This window comes from Acinonyx jubatus, chromosome A1 (assembly GCF_027475565.1).
Source record: "Acinonyx jubatus isolate Ajub_Pintada_27869175 chromosome A1, VMU_Ajub_asm_v1.0, whole genome shotgun sequence".
In the NCBI taxonomy this organism is placed as follows: Eukaryota; Metazoa; Chordata; class Mammalia; order Carnivora; family Felidae; genus Acinonyx; species Acinonyx jubatus.
In genome coordinates, this window is record NC_069380.1 from 11,217,755 (window position 1) to 11,235,165 (window position 17,411).

The 17,411-nt window shown below is 40.3% G+C and overlaps 1 protein-coding gene across 8 annotated transcripts in view; it reads left to right on the forward strand.

Moving 5' to 3' along the window:
- Positions 1–17,411, forward strand: part of FRY (FRY microtubule binding protein) — a 441,627-nt gene that overhangs the window by 310,557 nt on the left and 113,659 nt on the right. For all 8 annotated transcript variants that reach the window (XM_053214058.1, XM_053214062.1, XM_027064642.2 and 5 more), the window contains 5 exons: positions 113–284; positions 1,645–1,777; positions 5,459–5,566; positions 13,561–13,819; positions 15,009–15,191. In XM_053214058.1, coding sequence (XP_053070033.1) covers positions 113–284; positions 1,645–1,777; positions 5,459–5,566; positions 13,561–13,819; positions 15,009–15,191 — 855 coding nt within the window. The remainder of the gene's footprint in view (positions 1–112; positions 285–1,644; positions 1,778–5,458; positions 5,567–13,560; positions 13,820–15,008; positions 15,192–17,411) is intronic.

Below are 17,411 nucleotides of genomic sequence, written 5' to 3' on the forward strand. Positions count from 1 at the left end.
CTCATACTAATCTGGATAGCAAGACATGCTGACTTCTCTCAAAGGCTGATGGTTTAATTCCACTACAATAATTGGGTTTTTCTTTTTATTATGAACACATTATCTCTTACAGAGAATGAACATTGGTTTACGGGCATTCTTAGTAATAGCCGACAGCTTGCAGCAGAAAGACGGTGAACCCCCCATGCCGGTGACAGGAGCTGTTCTTCCTTCAGGAAACACATTGAGAGTGAAGAAAACATATTTGAGTAAAACGCTAACTGAAGAAGAAGCCAAAATGATAGGTGGGTCTCAGAGATGTGTTAGAGGTGGGCCTTGGTAAGCCCTTCTAATGACCATTGGATACTTACCCTCAGTGAGGTACACTGTTAAAACATTTTTATACAAGTAGCTGTAACATTCCAACATTAATTGTTTTGAATGATTCATGCTGTGCTTTGTTTTACTGCCCTTTAAACTTTCTGGAACTTCCTGGTAAACATTTTGCCATTTAAATGTTAGACTTTTATCTACGGTCTTTTCAAACTTCTAATATTGATTATCTACATTTTACAGTAAATTTCTGAGACATCTGTGTCCTTTGGTAGATATCCTGTTTAAAAAGCAACCATATAAATATTCATTTGTTAGTTCATTCATTTTTATACTTCCTTTCCTTCTTTTTTTTTTTCAGTAAAAGTAGTTAAATCCCTGTTTTAAACATTCCACATCCCACACATGCCAGGTCATATTGTGGGTTTAGCCTACATGAGACTATTGTCTTTTTAATTTAGCTATCTTAATCCAAAGAGGTGATTTTTTGCATTTGTTTCTTTCTTGTTGAATACTTGAATTTAGAAACCTACAAACTTTGTTAAAATAATTCCTCTGTCAAAGATCTGAGGGAAATTTGAGGAGACTTTTTGCTTCAAATGTTTATCTTTAATTAGGAAATGCTCAAATGAGTTCAGAAAGATGTAATGTATGAAAAATAATCATTAATAATTATTTCATTAAGGTACAAATTTTAAATGCAAAGCAATTTGCTTTTCATTTGTTTTATATACATAAATATATGAAATGCATATGCATGCATGAAATACACATAGGCTACATATATTTGACTTCCACTGTAGAACATTGACACTATATTTAATGAGAACAGTAAAAATACTATAGCTAAAATAGGTTTTACTTCATTTTAAAATTTGTGATGTAAAGCCATTTTTGTTTATTTTACTAAAAAATCTACACATATATTTCAGAGAACAGTAAACTTATTAAAATCCCAACCCCAAATAACAATTATTCTTTATTCACATCATCAGTAATGATGGTGAATTTTCTTGTACTAACCAAAAACATAAAAATTCTAAAGCAAAGCTACCTATTTCCTTTTTATTTTAACTCTTCGGGAAAACATTTCCCTTTGAAGTATGAGAATTCCTATTTATTAAATTTAAGTGATTATTCGGTGAACACCTACCAAGTTCAGGACACTATGCCAAGCATTCTACAGAAATTAGATTGAATTGGAATCTGCTTAATGAAGTCATTGACCCATAGATGGTCTTCAGCAAAAACATGTCATAGGGGAGGAACAAACTAGGATTTCATTCCTTGATGGATTTAGTCAAAGATGTAACTATAATGCACGTTTTCCAGGAATGTCCTTGTATTACTCCCAAGTACGAAAAGCTGTGGACAACATTTTAAGGCACCTCGATAAAGAAGTGGGAAGGTGTATGATGCTAACGAATGTTCAGATGCTAAACAAAGAACCTGAAGACATGATCACGTGAGTAGAGTGAGGACTAAGTTTTCAGTGAAGGATTAATTAGCCAAAATGTACCAGCAGAGATTTTTCCCATTTATTCACTATTTTGTTCTCCTCTTCCTAGCATCAGAGTTCTGAGAAGTGCCAAGGATAGTAAAAACGTACCTTGACGATATTTGACTAACTCTGAAAATATGGTCAAACCTGAGATTGATCTATTTCAGTTATATTTTGAGTGTCCTTAGGCCAGTAAGTTAGAAACGGGAGGCCAAGACTCTCAGTGGTCCACAAGTTGCTCCCAAGCTAGCTCTGTCACAGCCTGCGTGCCAGAGTGACATCACCAGTTTACAGACATTCCATCTTTATAAATTTCAAATTCACTTGTTTCTAGTGATTGTTCCTGAACCGTGAGCGTTCCATGTGCCTAATAGTCTCTATGCGACTGTGTCATAGAAATACTGAATCTTAGAAGAATAATTTATAGTTGTGAATGTAACTCTTCATTTGAAATCCAGTGTGCTCAGCCCAAATCTAAGATGCAGCTTTGTAATTAGAGCTCTGCAGAAGAAACTCATGCAACTTGTATTTGCTGCTTTTGATTCGTTACGGCAGGAACTAGGATTAGGCTATAACTTCACACTTCAAGAAAGTTCAGACTTTGTTGTTGGACTGTGAATTAAATTATACGTGGCACCTGTGGCGTAAGTTTCCAAAAATATAACCGGGAAAGTTTCCTTTGTTCCTCAGCATTTCCAGTTCCAAACACCACAGTGTGTTGGAAAACTGTTACCTATACAGGGAAATTCATGTTGTGGGTGTGTATTTTTATTGCAATGGCAGGCACCTCAAAAATGAAGTATGACAAAACAAAACAATACATGATAAGACAAAGTAAAACATACAGAATTATTCTAAATACATAGTTGGGAGTATCTAAAGTTAAAATTAAAACCTCCTCCTCAGAGCGCCACTTGAAATCTACGACCATTGCTTGACTCAGCGTGATTCCTTTAGGAACTTTCCTTACGTCGACACAAATATATGCATATATGTATTTGTTGTACAAAAATGGGATTATACAATGCATATTATCCTGCAGCTTGCCAGTCATTTGTTTTAAATGATCACGTTGCTTTAGATTTCACCCTAAATGATCGCAAAAATTAGAATTGACCAAGATGAATAACATCAAATGTATTGTCTCCAGCTCTGGTTCCAACCTCACAAATGGCCAGATTGTCAACCTTTAACGTCATTAGTACATTCTTTTTTAACATATTGAAGCAATTTTCAATTGATAATGTAGAAGATAAAAGACGTGTTTCTAAAACTTCTGCCATATGGTTGTTTGCCTGAAAAACGGTAAAGAAAAACTTGTAAAGGAAAACTATATTGATAATCAAGAGATCAGGGGGCGCCTGGGTGGCTCAGTCGGTTGGGCGGCTGACTTCAGCTCAGGTCACGATCTCGCGTTCCGTGAATTCGAGCCCCGCGTCGGGCTCGGGGCTGATGGCTCAGAGCCTGGAGCCTGCTTCCAAGGGTTCTGTGTCTCCCTCTCTCTCTGCCCCTTCCCGGTTCATGCTCTGTCTCTCTCTGTCTCAAAAATAAAACGTTAAAAAAAAAAAAAAAGAGAGATCATAAGATAGGGTCAGGACCAAAATGGTATATTCAAAACCATAAAAAGGTACAGGTTTAAATGTAACTGTAAACATTTTGTTTGTATTTTAACCAATACCTTAAACTTTTTCTAAGATGATTCTTTACTTTGCCTATTCAGTCATCATAAGACCCCAAAACAGGGCTAGGAATACTTTCTATGCTACATTTTGAGGCAGATCCTGGAGTAGGAAATAATTCGTTGCCACATTTCCAGAAGACAAAGAGAAACACCAGGGAAACATAAGCATTTAGGACAAGACGGGGAAGGTCCACACCACACTAACAGAAACCATCATTGCGGTAGATATGCAATCCTCCGCTTTGCCACGTTCTGCTTAGGATATGAACTTGAACATTAAGCTTTCTATTTGCTCCATTCCCGTTCCTCATCCCTTTTGTGGTACATGCTAGAAGACAATAATAATACCTATTAATAAAAATTATGTTATGGGGAGAGGGGGAAGTTCACTTGCTTCCTATAAAAGCCCAGAAAGCAAGGACTGCAGTAGTAGAAGGAAATCATGTACCCATTAGAGTTTCTAATCTGGGCTTCTTTTATCAGCTTGGAGGCCTCGTGGAATCTGCCTTATACTTCAGGCCAGCAGGGTCATCTGTTTTCCAACAGATAGGAAAATAATCCCAGCTGTTGAAAACATCTGGTGAGCAAGCCAGAAGAGCTATTTAAACAACTCACCGTGTTGCCAATGATCAGGAGCCATCACTAAGCTCTACCTCTGTACAGTTATTGAGGATGGCACTTGAAGACTCCTCCTCCCTTCAGTTGATTAAAACCCACTGTGCAATGGCTCCTTCTCCAGTCCTCGTACAAGGAGGACTATGCAGAAAGGACTAGGGAAAAGGAGAGAAAACAATCCTATAACTTTCTGCAAAAGCAGAGCACTTGTGAAGTCAACATGTTTGTGTTTTATTTTCCACATAAACAGTTTTGTATTCACTCTTGACAGACCTAAACAAAGCCGTGCAAAAAAGTAATGTCACAGAGCAGAATTTCTGTCTGATTATAGACAGGGCGGATCCTGCCTGCTGCATTTCTGTTCTGACCGCAGTTAATATTCCAAAAAAGAATGACTTTATGCTACTTTGCACTTTTATCATTGTCTTTGTGTCCTACAATAGCACTAATTTCATGACAGTTTTATATTTATTCTCAGAAGACTGAATTATCAGAATTTAAGTATGTTGTTATATTTTATCACTTAGGTTTTTTGAAGGATTTGATGGGTGGTTGAGTTTTTTCATAAAGGTTATTGGCAAAATATGTGGTTAAGAATCAGTTACCTATTTAAGCAACTCAAAATTGAAATAATTTTTCACAAAATTTAGCGTTCCTTCAGATTTTACCGCAGAATATAGAAGACACTAATTATCTTTAAGCATTCATATTGTCAAGACAATAAAAAGAGGGAAGGAATCTCCATAGAGGTCAGGCTCATCAGTGTAATTTTACAAATCAGAATTGGATGCACAACCATATAGAATTCAGGAGTTTACCTGACATTATGAAAGGCTTATTTTTAGAAGCACTTAATTTTTTTTTTAATGACAGTGGGGACTCCAGAAGAGAAATATAACTTGCTAGAGAGACAAGCTTCCAGATGTTGTGCTTGTTAGAGGCACTATGCCTTGTACACACTAAAATCCCATTTTTAAATGCTGAATGTAGGAATGAGTGCAGTGTGCTTTTTACACGCTGATGCATTTAGGCATGTTCGCGAATTCAGTGGTTTAAATGCAGTCCACAGGGACCAAACCCCATGGAACCCAACTGAATGGCAGACTCAATGGCAGAATGCTGTTGACATTGGCATTTGTCCTTTTAGATATATACCTCCAACGTTTAAATCTTTCTGAGTTCCCTTAGAACAGGCCAAGCTATAAAGGTCAAAAACTTTTGAGAAAAATGTGCAGTAAATACCAGGCGGTGATTCAGAAGGCCTGGATTCTAGTCCTTTTTCACAGATTGGATTGATTCTTTTTTTAACTTTTTGTAGCCTTTGACCCGTGTTTGTTTTCAAATTCTAGGGGTGAGAGAAAGCCAAAAATAGATCTTTTCAGGACCTGTGTTGCTGCTATCCCTCGACTCCTTCCTGATGGCATGTCAAAACTTGAACTTATTGACTTGCTGGCTAGGTAAGTGAGAGCTGCGGTGGGTTTATTCGATCCAATTGATTATAATCCTTTGTCATGATTCTTAACGACAACAGCAAAAAGAATGATTATTAAAAAATTGACAGATTTTACTAAATGAGGCATTATTCTGGGTACTATGTATAGGCAAGGGGGAATAAAGAAATGTTTTTTGCCTTTTTCCCTCCTATTCAAGGGGCTTCACATCCAAATTAGAAGCAAATACATAAGTACATAAGGTAACAAACTATCCAAGGCCTGAAATTGTGCACATTAATAGCACCTGAAGTGTGACACGTGAGTTCAGTGGGCACGGGGATTACTGGGGACAAAGGAAGTCAGCAAATCAGTTCTGGGAGAAGGTGAAACTTGACACAGAACCCAGAACGATAAACAGAGTGACGACAGAAAGGCACAGAGGTAGGCCTGGGGAATGGGGAGGTGGGTCTTCCTGGAGAAGAGTTCATTCAGGGTCTGATTCCCAGTCTGAGGCCCACAGACCTCTCAGGAGCCAAAGTGCTTAGCTAATTTTAGTGCTTCAGAAATCTGCCCCAAACCATATATTTATCACCCTCCCAACATTTGTCCATAAGAATGCTCAGTCCAAGTAGAACCTCAAGTGAATTTGCTTTGAGTGAAATTATGTTGATACATTTAAATAAGCATAATTTCCACATGTTGATCTGAAGCCCTAGTTGACAGTTATGTGCCTTTAAATTAAAAATCAAAAGTGACATTACTTAAAAGCAATTTAGAATGTGAAATCTTAGGAATGGGGTGCATGAAGGGAGTGGGATGAGAAAGAACACAAGTCCTCCTTGACTTGAAAAAATAAAGAAAAAGGAATATAAAAGCCAATGATTAAAAGGCATAGAAATAAGACTGGAGTGGTAAATTTTTAGATAATCTTTACTGTTAGCTGAGGAATTTGGACCAATGGAGTTTTAAGCGAGAATAATGTTATAAAAAATAATAGTTTAGTCTGGTTAATCTGATAATGGTGGCACAGGGGAAAGCCCAGAGGAGGATAACAAACACTAACACTGACTGGGGCGCGTGGGTGGCTCGGTCGGTTAGGTGTCCAACTTCGGCTCAGGTCATGATCTCGCAGTGTGTGGGTTCGGGCACCGCGTCAGGCTCTGTGCGGACAGCTCGGAGCCTGGAGCCTGCTTCGGATTCTGTGTCTCCCTCTCTCTCTCTGCTCCTCCCCCGCTTGTACTCTCTGTCTCTCAAAAATAAATAAAGTTAACAAAAAATAATTTAACAAATACTAACACTGACTGAATTAAAGATGCATTACGCATGACCCCCATTTACCCACATTCACTAGCCCTTGGAGAGCACCCTTCTCATCAATATCAAGTAAAGTAACCCAAGCCCTCATCCCACATGACTGCAGACCACCAGTGGCTGTCCCATAGCTTCAGAGTATCTCCACAGAGCACCATGTTCCTGGTTATTGTGGTCATCACGCCCTCTCCTCTGGAGGGCCAATATGGACTCCTGTTGTTCGCACCTTGCCATTAGTTAATATCTTTTGTAGCCTACTGTCTTCCAACCATAGACAAAACTGCCCCCTTTCCTTCTGCCAGTTACCACTAACACAGGATGGTGCTGGATTGTGAGACTGACTGAAGATCTATTACTTTGAAAACCACTGTCGCAAGCCCTGGTGCTCATTGGCCAAAGCCATCCACCCTCCTAGCTGGCTCTGGTCACTGCTACCCGTAACCTCTTCTTTCCTGTAATCAGCAACCTCCACACCACGTGCCCTTCTTTCTTCCATTCCGTGTTTAGGACCTATTTTAGGAAGATTATAACGTTAAAAAAAAAAGGTACAGCCTAGGCTTTTGCCGCAGCTTAACAACCAGAATGTGAACAAAGAGCACATTCGTTGGAAGCAGGGAAGCAGTAGAAAGGAAGGAAAAATAAGCCTGGATCAAAGAGGGGCTTCCAGCTCTGGGTGAGAAGATCCAAGGAGGAACAAAGGGTAGAATCCCAAAGAATAATAAGCATGGTGGTTTGGGGATAAGGGAAGCTGAGGAATAAGAGACTCAAATCCTGTTAATATTTGAGTATCCCAGGATGATGGCAAAGACTGAGGGTAAAGAAAAGCTCTGAAGCAGGCGCCAGGTGCCAAGGTTACCCCAAAAGGTATGCGAGCAGCCGGTCGGTATGCCAGGGACAGCAATGGAGGACGTGAGTGAGTAGGAGTCAAGTGTTCACACAGAGGAGGGGTTGCCGAGCGGAAGGGCTGGATGTGGCAGTGAGAAATCAGGGGACAGAGGACCGCTTGTCATGGCCTGTGAGCCAGAGACAGGAGACCACCATCTGAGAGATTTGGAGGAAGTACCAAAAAAATGGGAACGAAATGCAATCACAGGAAAACCCTGGATTTTGCAATCCTGCTTTTGCAATTTTACTAACCATGTGATCTAGACAAATTATTTAACCCCTCGGCTTTTTTGCCTGGGATGAAACTGGAATAATACCGCCTATCGCATAAGGCTGTTGAGAAGGGTAAATGTCATAGAGGAGCGCTTTGGTGCACCCAAGGGAAAATGTGTCAGCAGGGAAAAGGCAGTTTTCAGTTCGATTGAAGCAGAAGGAAAGTTCACTGGTGTCAGTGAAGTTCTAATTGCTGAAGATTACACACGCTAAGGCCTTTGGAATACAAAGTTTTTGAAATGTCATGCAGCGTTCAGATACACTCTCTGAATCTATTTTGCCGTGACTCTGTGGGGTGGACTCTTACCTCTGGAATCACTCTGATCACTGAATCCAGGGACGCCTGAAATCTGCTGACCATGATGCCAGGCGTGCCAGAAGGGAATTCTCTTAGACATGGTTGGAATGTCAGTGCTATTTATGGTGCGTCGTGTTTATTATTACGTACATTCTTACAAAGCCCAAAGCAACGGGTACTGTTTTTATGAGGGGAAAGAGCAAATAAACATTCTTGAGAGTTCAAGTCTTAGAAATCAGGAAAATGACTGGACTTATATGGGAAGCCTGTGAAGAGACCTTTTTCATAAACTTTAAAAGAAGCCGGAGGCTATTCTCCTCAAGGGAAGGATAACTTGGAGTGCTCGACCTACACACCGGGTCCTGTTAACCTATGAGAAAATGAGCCCCTTCAGACCTCCTTGATGGAGGGTCAAGGGACAAAATGAAGAAATTCAATAGCAATAAATGTGGGTTTCATGTCTATAGTTACTTTATTCCCCCATCGTCAATCGCATTGGGACTGAATTGACTCTTGAGACAATATACAGTCTAGTCAGAGAGGTATGGGACCTTTTAGTTCAGATGCTTCGTGGTCGCATCCATGGTACGTTGTTACTGGAGAAAAACTTGCTTTTCTTTAAAACTAGCAAAATAAGACCAACGTTCCTGCCAGTTCCCTGTTCGCCCCTTGACCCGCCCAAGCTCAGTTCCCTGAATAAGGAGTTTCAAGGATATGTCCCACGTGACTGTCCCCAGAGCCCCTTGCCAGCATTTCAGGTAATGACTACATTACCACAGACACTCTAATTTCAGACTAACAGTAGTGTGTTTAGCAGGACGATGGTGTATGGAATGAACTGGCAAACCCCTTTCCCCAAGCTACTACGTTTCTGATTTTATGTGTATCCCTCAGCCCACTTATAATGGCTGTGTGAAGAATCTTTCCAGTTGGGCTCCATGGAAGCCACGCTGGCTGTCCTGACATCATGATAAGATCCCTGGGGAGAATTTCCTTCCTGCGCTCACAAAGCCTGCCCTTCCCAGCTGTGTGGGTACCCCTGGGATTCTCCACATAGCAGGGGAACTTACTTGTGTCCTTGGCCATGGGCATCATTTTTCTCTTAACTGTTCTCCCAGATGTTTCCTGCTCTGTCCCTTGACCACAGGAAGGACCTTTCCCCCAATGGCATACAGGCTTCTCTCCTCTGTCACTTCCCACAGCATGGTTTATGCACTAAGGGGTTGCTGTTCATGGTCTACCTTTCCCTTCGAATAATTTGTCATAAGGTTGTTAGAATCAAATAATGCATATAAACCACTTCACATAGTGCCTAGAACACAGTAAACTCTCAGCAAATGTGAGTTATTATTTTTAGGCATTTTTGCATTTGCATAAAAGATTATGCCATGATGTACAATGCATTTTCAGACACATTATGTTAAGGAAAGCTGGGCACATATTTAGTCCTATTTTCAGAGAAGGAGATTTGGACTTCAGAAGAGTAAAATCAGTTGCCCGATGTACAGAATTTTCCTAAAGCCAAATGGCAGTGACACATGTCATTGGTTTGATGCAAAATGACAGATAAACACTTTTTATGCAGTGTTTCCTTATAACCTGTGGAGATTGATGAGGTAATGTGTACACAGTTTCACAATCTTCTGTGGTGCTTGAAAAATATTTATCATATACCATTTTTTTATTCACCTTTCAGTATGTGTCTGTATAGTGCAAGGTGGCTAGTTGTTTTGAGTATCTGAGAACTATTGTCTCAATTGCATGTATTGCCTCAATAAACCACTTAATCTTATTTCTTTAATTTTAATTTCTTTTCATTGAGATGCAATTCAGAGCACCGTAAATAGTTGCAGGTTCATTGTTTAACACCTGCAGAGAGGAAATTCCAGCCACTTCTGGCAATTATTACAAAGGCTAACCACCCACCTGTCGGCAAATTCCTACTTTTGGAAACCATGGTTTCCTGGGCATCGCTTTAAAACCATCCTTCCAGGGCACCTGGATGGCTCAGTGGGTTAAGCATCTGACTTTGACTCAGGTCATGAGCTCATGGTTTTTGAGTCCAAGCCTTGCGTCAGGCTGTGCACTGACAGCGTGGAGCCTGCTTTGGATCCTCTGTCTCCCTCCCATTCTCTCTGCCCCTCTTGCGCTCTCTCTCAAAAATAAATAAACATTTTTAAAAAATAAATAATAAATAATACCATCTTTCCCTCTGCTGCCCTTGACGTTATAGGGCAACAGGTACCTCACCTTTTCCTAATAACCTTTTGTTTTTCCTGCCATAGTTTAGAAGGGGCTGTTTCTCCTAATGGATCTTTTTCTTCTGGATATAGTCTGTGAACTTGGAATCACTCCCTTTTCATTCGTGTACCTCTAACACAACAAGGTTATTCAAAAGTACTAAGCTGACCCCATGTGAAGCTGAGCTCACCTTTATGAAAGTGTTTTCCATTAAAAGTCATTTATCTGGTCTGACCAACCAAGAAGGTGGCCTTGCTCAGGTTCTGATTTTTCCCCTTTTAAGCCACACCCTTACTTATTCAATAACGGTCTGTGGGAGCAGCCCATGCCCTCGTGATCACACGGCTCAGCCCCTCTGGATCACTGAAAGCGGGGCCTCCAGGACCTCTGCACTGGCACGTTACCATCAGTTAATGTTTACTGAGTGCCTGTTTTTCCCATCATAAAGGTGGCTTGTCATTTGCAGAAGCTTAATCTTTCAAACATTCAGGACCATAGATAGTGTAAATACAATAAATAGGAATCATGAACTTAAGATGGGAAGATGACTTCAATTGTTGTTTTATAAACTAATGTTTTTTTAAACCATGGGCTACAGAATGACTCAGGGGTGCTTATAGAGTAATGTTTCTTCCCATATGAGGGGGCCCTCAGGCCCTTAACTCCAGCTTTAACTCAGATATTATGTGTTACAGATTACACTTAATAAGCTGCTGATTAAAATACAAAGAAAGTTTGTAAGTTCTTTCTTTGTTTTACAAAGAAAGTTTGTAAGTTTGGCCAGTCCTCAACTGGAAGCTCAGGGTAAGGGCATCTTTGTTTTCTTTCAGTCACTGTGACCTCCTTAAGAACTGTAGACTGAGTGGGGCAAGTCTAACCGGAAGAAATAGCTTAGATCTTCCTTTCCAGCGTCTTTGTAGAACGTCACTTGCTTTTGGAACAGGAAATACATTTTCCCTGACTTGGTATATATCTGCTCATTAACAAGCTTTTGCCTGGTTTATATTGTCAAATTTGGACCAATTAGTGTGCTTTATGCTTTAGAGAATATGAAAGGTGTTTGCTTATCGAATTTTTGAAACCATGTTTATTCAAAAATATACAACTGTACCAGACTTGGTTTTTTTGCAGAAAACCAGATTAAGGGTTAGATGTGCTAGATTGGAATCCTGGACTTTGAGGAAGTTCCTTAACCACTCTGGGTCCCAACATTTCCTCCCTTTCATTGAGGAGAATATCGACCATTTGGGGGCGCTCTCAGTGACTTAGCCATTTTCTTCTCCCACACTAAATGCCTCCAGGCTGCTGAGTCCTTAGAAATATGATCCCCTCAGTGTCTTTGATCTCTGTGTCTTCCTTCCTTACCACTCCTCTGCCTTGGGTCAGGCCCCCATCGCTTGTTGCCTAAGTCACAGCAGTGACCTCCTAGCTGGTCTCTGTCCTGCCTCTGGTTGCTTCTCTAAGCCTTCTCCTCCGTATGTCTGCCTATTGTTTTTTTCCAGATGTGAATCTAATCATGTTATATCACCTATAACTTTCAAGATACAGTTTTTTTTTTCTAATAATAATAGCTAACAGTTACTGAGTGCCTACCACACCCTCCTTGTGGTGCCATATGCCATACATGGGTCATCGTAATGAACCTCACAACAAATTTATGAAATGCGAGTACAGTTATTGTCCCTGTTTTCCAAATGAGGCTCTGAGGCTTAGGGAGATTGAGTAACTAGCACAAGGTCACATAGCTAGTAACTGACAGAGGCAAGACACTGATCCAGGCTTTCTGATTCCAGAGCACACACACCTCACCCCTTCCCTGCTGTATTGCCTCCCTGCATGGCCCACAGACCCTTTGCCAAGCTGTCTCTGCTTCCTCTCCAACACCATCTCACCCCTGGCTCCTACAAGCACCCTACCCAATTGACACAACCATACTGACCTCGATATCCTAAGGGCTGTTACGTCTGCATCTCAGGAGAGTCTCAAGAATATTTGTGTCTTAAATAAATGAATAGAAGAATCTATACATTACGTTAATGGATGGTTAATACAATGTCAAGATTTAGTATCATTATGATACTCTAGGTTAAACCGCCAATACCCTGACATTCTCCGGTTGACTTGGGTTTTCTCAACCTTGACATTGTCACCATTTTGGTCTAGATAATTCTTTGTTGTAGGGAGTTGGCCCGTGCATGTTTGGCCAGATCACTAGCTTCTAACTACTAGAGAACTGCCAGTAGCACTCTCTGAGTTGGGACAGTCGATAATGTCTCCAGACATTACCGCATCTCCCTTGGTGGGGCAAAATTGTGGACCATTGATCTCACCCTTAGTTGCTCATTTTCACTGAACTTCCAGATGAGTCCCTTAGCTTCTCTGGTACTCAGTTGTTTTATCCTTAAAAGTGACAGGGTTTGATACTAATTTATTCTATAGTCAATAATGTATTAAAAAGTTATTCAGATACACCTAAAGCCATGTAATATTTTAGATTTCATCCTGAAACAGAAAAAAAAAGGACATTAATGAAAAACTGGGGACAGCTGAATAAAATCTGTAGTTTAGTTAATAGCACTGCACCTATGTAAATTCCTTAGCTTTGATAAAGGTACCATGGTCATATAAGGTGTCCACATTAGGGGAGCCGAATGAAGAGTATATGGAAGGGTGAACCATTTTTTTTTAATGTTTATTTATTTTTTAAGAGACGAGAGACAGAGTGTGAGTGGGGTAGGGGCAGAGAGAGGGAGGGAGATATAGAATCCAAAGCAGGCTCCAGGCTCCAAGCTGTCAGCACAGAGCCTGACGTGGGGCTCGAACCCATCAGCTGTTGAGAACATGACCTGAGCTGAAGTCGGATGCTTAACCGACTGAGCCACCCAGGGGCCCTGGGGGCGACCCATTTTTGAGACACAAGGAAAAACAGAGGCCTGTATTTGTTCAATCACAGATCTAGAAGAAAAGTTAATAAACTAAATCCCTTTATTTTTTTTGACTCATTTTGCAGGCTGTCTATTCATATGGACGATGAACTGCGACACATTGCACAAAACTCTCTTCAGGGTTTACTTGTTGACTTCTCAGACTGGAGAGAAGATGTACTGTTTGGCTTTACCAACTTCCTACTCCGGGAAGTAAATGACATGCACCACACGCTCCTTGATTCGTCCCTCAAGTTACTGCTTCAGCTGCTCACGCAGTGGAAACTGGTCACACAAACTCAAGGAAAAGTCTACGAACAAGCCGGCAAGATCAGAAATTCAGAGGTAATCTTCACACTCCTCCCACCAATTTATATTCCCTAATACAGTACACACGTAAACGCATCACAGCTCGGAGAAACTTCGGCGTTCTTTCTTCCAGCCGCCTAGGAACTTTCTGCCCTGGGGTGGCCCTTAATTTTTCCATCCGTGTAAACTGTGACCGGGAAACTCAGGGTTGATATGTTATCAGGTTAGAGTTGTTAACATTCACAAAACCATTAAGGGAGTAGAAATCGCTCTTAGCTGCCCACTAGTTTTGTTTTGTTTTTCCTAGCCTGCAACATATTGGTTGCCTTGCCCAATATCCACAGAGAAGAAAATGCAACCTTGTGGTTTCCTTCTTCTTTCACAAATCAGTCCTAAATGGCAAAAATTAATGACAACGTTATCAAGAGCAGGTTGAGGAGAAGTGTTGTCAGGAGAGCAGGGGCAGCGGTGACTTGGCATCGAATGAGCGGAGAGAGGGCCTGGCGAGGGAAGAACACAGCTGAGAGTCCGGGGAAGGCGGAGGCTCAGGGAAGCACAACAGCGCTGAGGGAAGAGCCAGGATCCAGATCCTAGGTCATTCCTCTTTCCTTGTGTGTTGTACACATGGAAGGGAGAGAAACAAGGATTGCATGTGCTTGTCAAAGGGAAAACCTGAAACGGATGTGGAATCTGCCCTGCTGTCTGGCTTGCTTTTGTTTCAGACCCACTTGGTCGTGGTTCAGAAACTTTGAGAACCCATCTCATAAGCACGCACAAACCTAGATTAGAATCTAACACAAATGCAAGTAAGTAAGTGTGATTAGGAAGTAAATGTTTGAAAATTCAATTGAATGGTCTCCAAAAGTCTATAGGGAATCTGGCTAAAAACAAATTAGGCCACTTTGACTGAATTTATGGTATAATTGCCAACAGTATATGAATAGAACCAGTTTTGTTCTTATTAATATTAATTGCCTTTGAAAGTTATTTCTTATCAGAGGTAACAGATGGTTGATGGTATTTCAAAGTAACAATTGATCTAAAGAAAAAAGAGATCTGTGCTGTCATGAATAATAATGAATTTATACTCCTGTCTGATTAGAAGCCACTGTAATTTATTTTAATATTACAAGGTCACATGTGCCGAAAGATGCGCATGTGAGTACTTTCTTCTTCCTCGATTGTTATTTTTCTGAATATACAATGTGTTCTCATTACATGACAGCTAATTCCAAATGGCTCCAGCCACCGAATTCAGTCGGAGCGAGGTCCCCACTGCAGTGTTCTTCACGCCGTGGAAGGCTTTGCTCTGGTTTTACTCTGCAGTTTCCAGGTGGCCACACGCAAACTGTCCGTTTTAATACTCAAGGAAATTCGAGCTTTATTTGTTGCCCTGGGTCAACCGGAGGTATGGATTATCCTTCTGAATTTTCCAATTCATTTCTTTCTTTTGAAGTTTAGATTAAAACCTGTAAATAGTGCATTATTGTTTTCTGTCCTTCCGTTCACACATGTCAAGAAATAATTTTTGATTCGTCATGGGGTTTTGATTATGAAATAACATTCTTGATCTGTATGAGTTATATATTCTGAGAGCAATAGAAAAAGACCACTCTTGATTCTGTAAGAGGTGGTGCTTGGTTAAGAAGTGAAGGATTTTAAGATTCAGTTATGTGTCATTTTTCTTTTTCTTTAAATTTTTTTAAATGTTTATTTTTGAGAGAGAGAGAGAGAGAGACAGAGCGTGAGTGGGGGAGGGGCGGAGAGAGAGGGAGACACAGAATCCGAAGCAGGCTCCCGGCTCTGAGCTGTCAGCACAGAGCCCGATGCAAGACTCGAACCCACAAACCACGAGATCATGACCTGAGCTGACACCGGACGCTTAACTGACTGAGCCACCTAGATACCCCCAGATCATTCTTCCCAATAATGTTCAGCAAACATCAAATTAAAAAGATATTATTACATTTATACTAGAGAATGAACTTGAGAAAATAATCAGTTCCATTTAAAATGATCAAGGCATCAAACAGTCTGGCTAACTGAAATTTGTTTAATTGCATCAGTAATTGTAGAAAATGCCATCGCAAGAAAATGTCCCCTGAGATCAGAGAAACGAGCCTATTATTAAGCATTATCGGCCAGCTAACCTCCACGCTTGGTCAAGTGCTCTACATCCTTGTTCTAATGATAAGGCATGTTGCCTGTGAGCCCAGGTGGCCAATCCCAGTACCTAGGTCAATGGGAGAAGGAGTTTTTTGTGTCCCATACTTCTTCGAAAAATGCTACTTTCCATTTTCCGGGTTTAAATCACTGATCTTGGTTTTATGACCCACAAAATGGCCATTGTCTTTACCAAATATTTTCAAATCCATCACAGTGCTTTATGTTCACTTTTCTTCAGATAGCTTTGTGATATATTTTAGGACATCTGTGGTTTCTGATGAATGAATGCCTAAGACATACTGTAGTTTGGTAAAACTCTGTTAAGTCTCTAACTATGATAGTAATGATAACAATGATTACCATGGATGTGTCTGGCACTGTGTTGTGCTCTACACATAGTATCTCATTTAACTTTCACGATCACCTAAGAATTAGTGTTATTATCCACAGTGTACACTTACGGAAATTGTGGTTTAGGGAAATTCAGTACCTTACCCAAAATCAACAGTGAGGATGCAACAGAACCAGAATTGAAACCCCCGAAGCCTTTCTTAGAAAGAATCCCCGAAGTTCTTTCTAAGTATAGCTGACATACAATTGTTACGTTAGTTTCAGGTATAAAACCCATGCTCTTAACTGCTTTTCCAGGACTGCGTTAAAAACATTCCTCATATGTTACTTTCTTGGACCAGCCCCAGCTTTGTATAATTTTTTTATTGAGGTGTCATTGACATACAACATTATATTAGTTTCAGGTGTATTTGTTTACATTGTGTAATCATCCCTACAATAAGTAGCGTTAATATGTGTCACCATACAGAGTTATAGAATTTTTTTCTTGTGATGAGAACTTTTACAATCTGCTGTCTTAGCAACTTTCGAATATGCAGGATGGTATCATCAGCTATAGTCCCCATGCTGTGCTCTACACCCCCATAACTTATTTATTTTGTAACTGGAAGTTTATACCTTGTGATTTCCTTCGTGCATTTCACCCACCCTGAAACCACCAATCTGTCCAATCTATGAGCTTGTGCTTTTTTTTTTTTTCCAACCACAATTTTTTTTGAAACCATTCTCATTCATACATGAATAATGACAACCCGAGGCTTTCCTGAAGGCTTTAAAAGTAAATAATTTGATATTTCTGAGCTTCTCTATAATAAAGGATGGCAAACATACACATATCCATATATATACATATGTATATATGCTATTTGTGTAGAAGAATTTTCAATAAGATACTCTCTCCTATACCCTGTAGTTTGCTTCTCTTACTAAATAGCTTACACAACATAGATACCGCAGAGTATGTGGTCAGTCTCCATTGCACTTTCTTTGGAACTAAAATTCAATCATAGTCAACAATTTATCAGTTATTTTTGCTGATGAGTGACTTATGGATGTAGCATTTTAGTGGTCCGGCAAAGCATATTCTTGTGGGGCTTTCATTCCTTAAAAT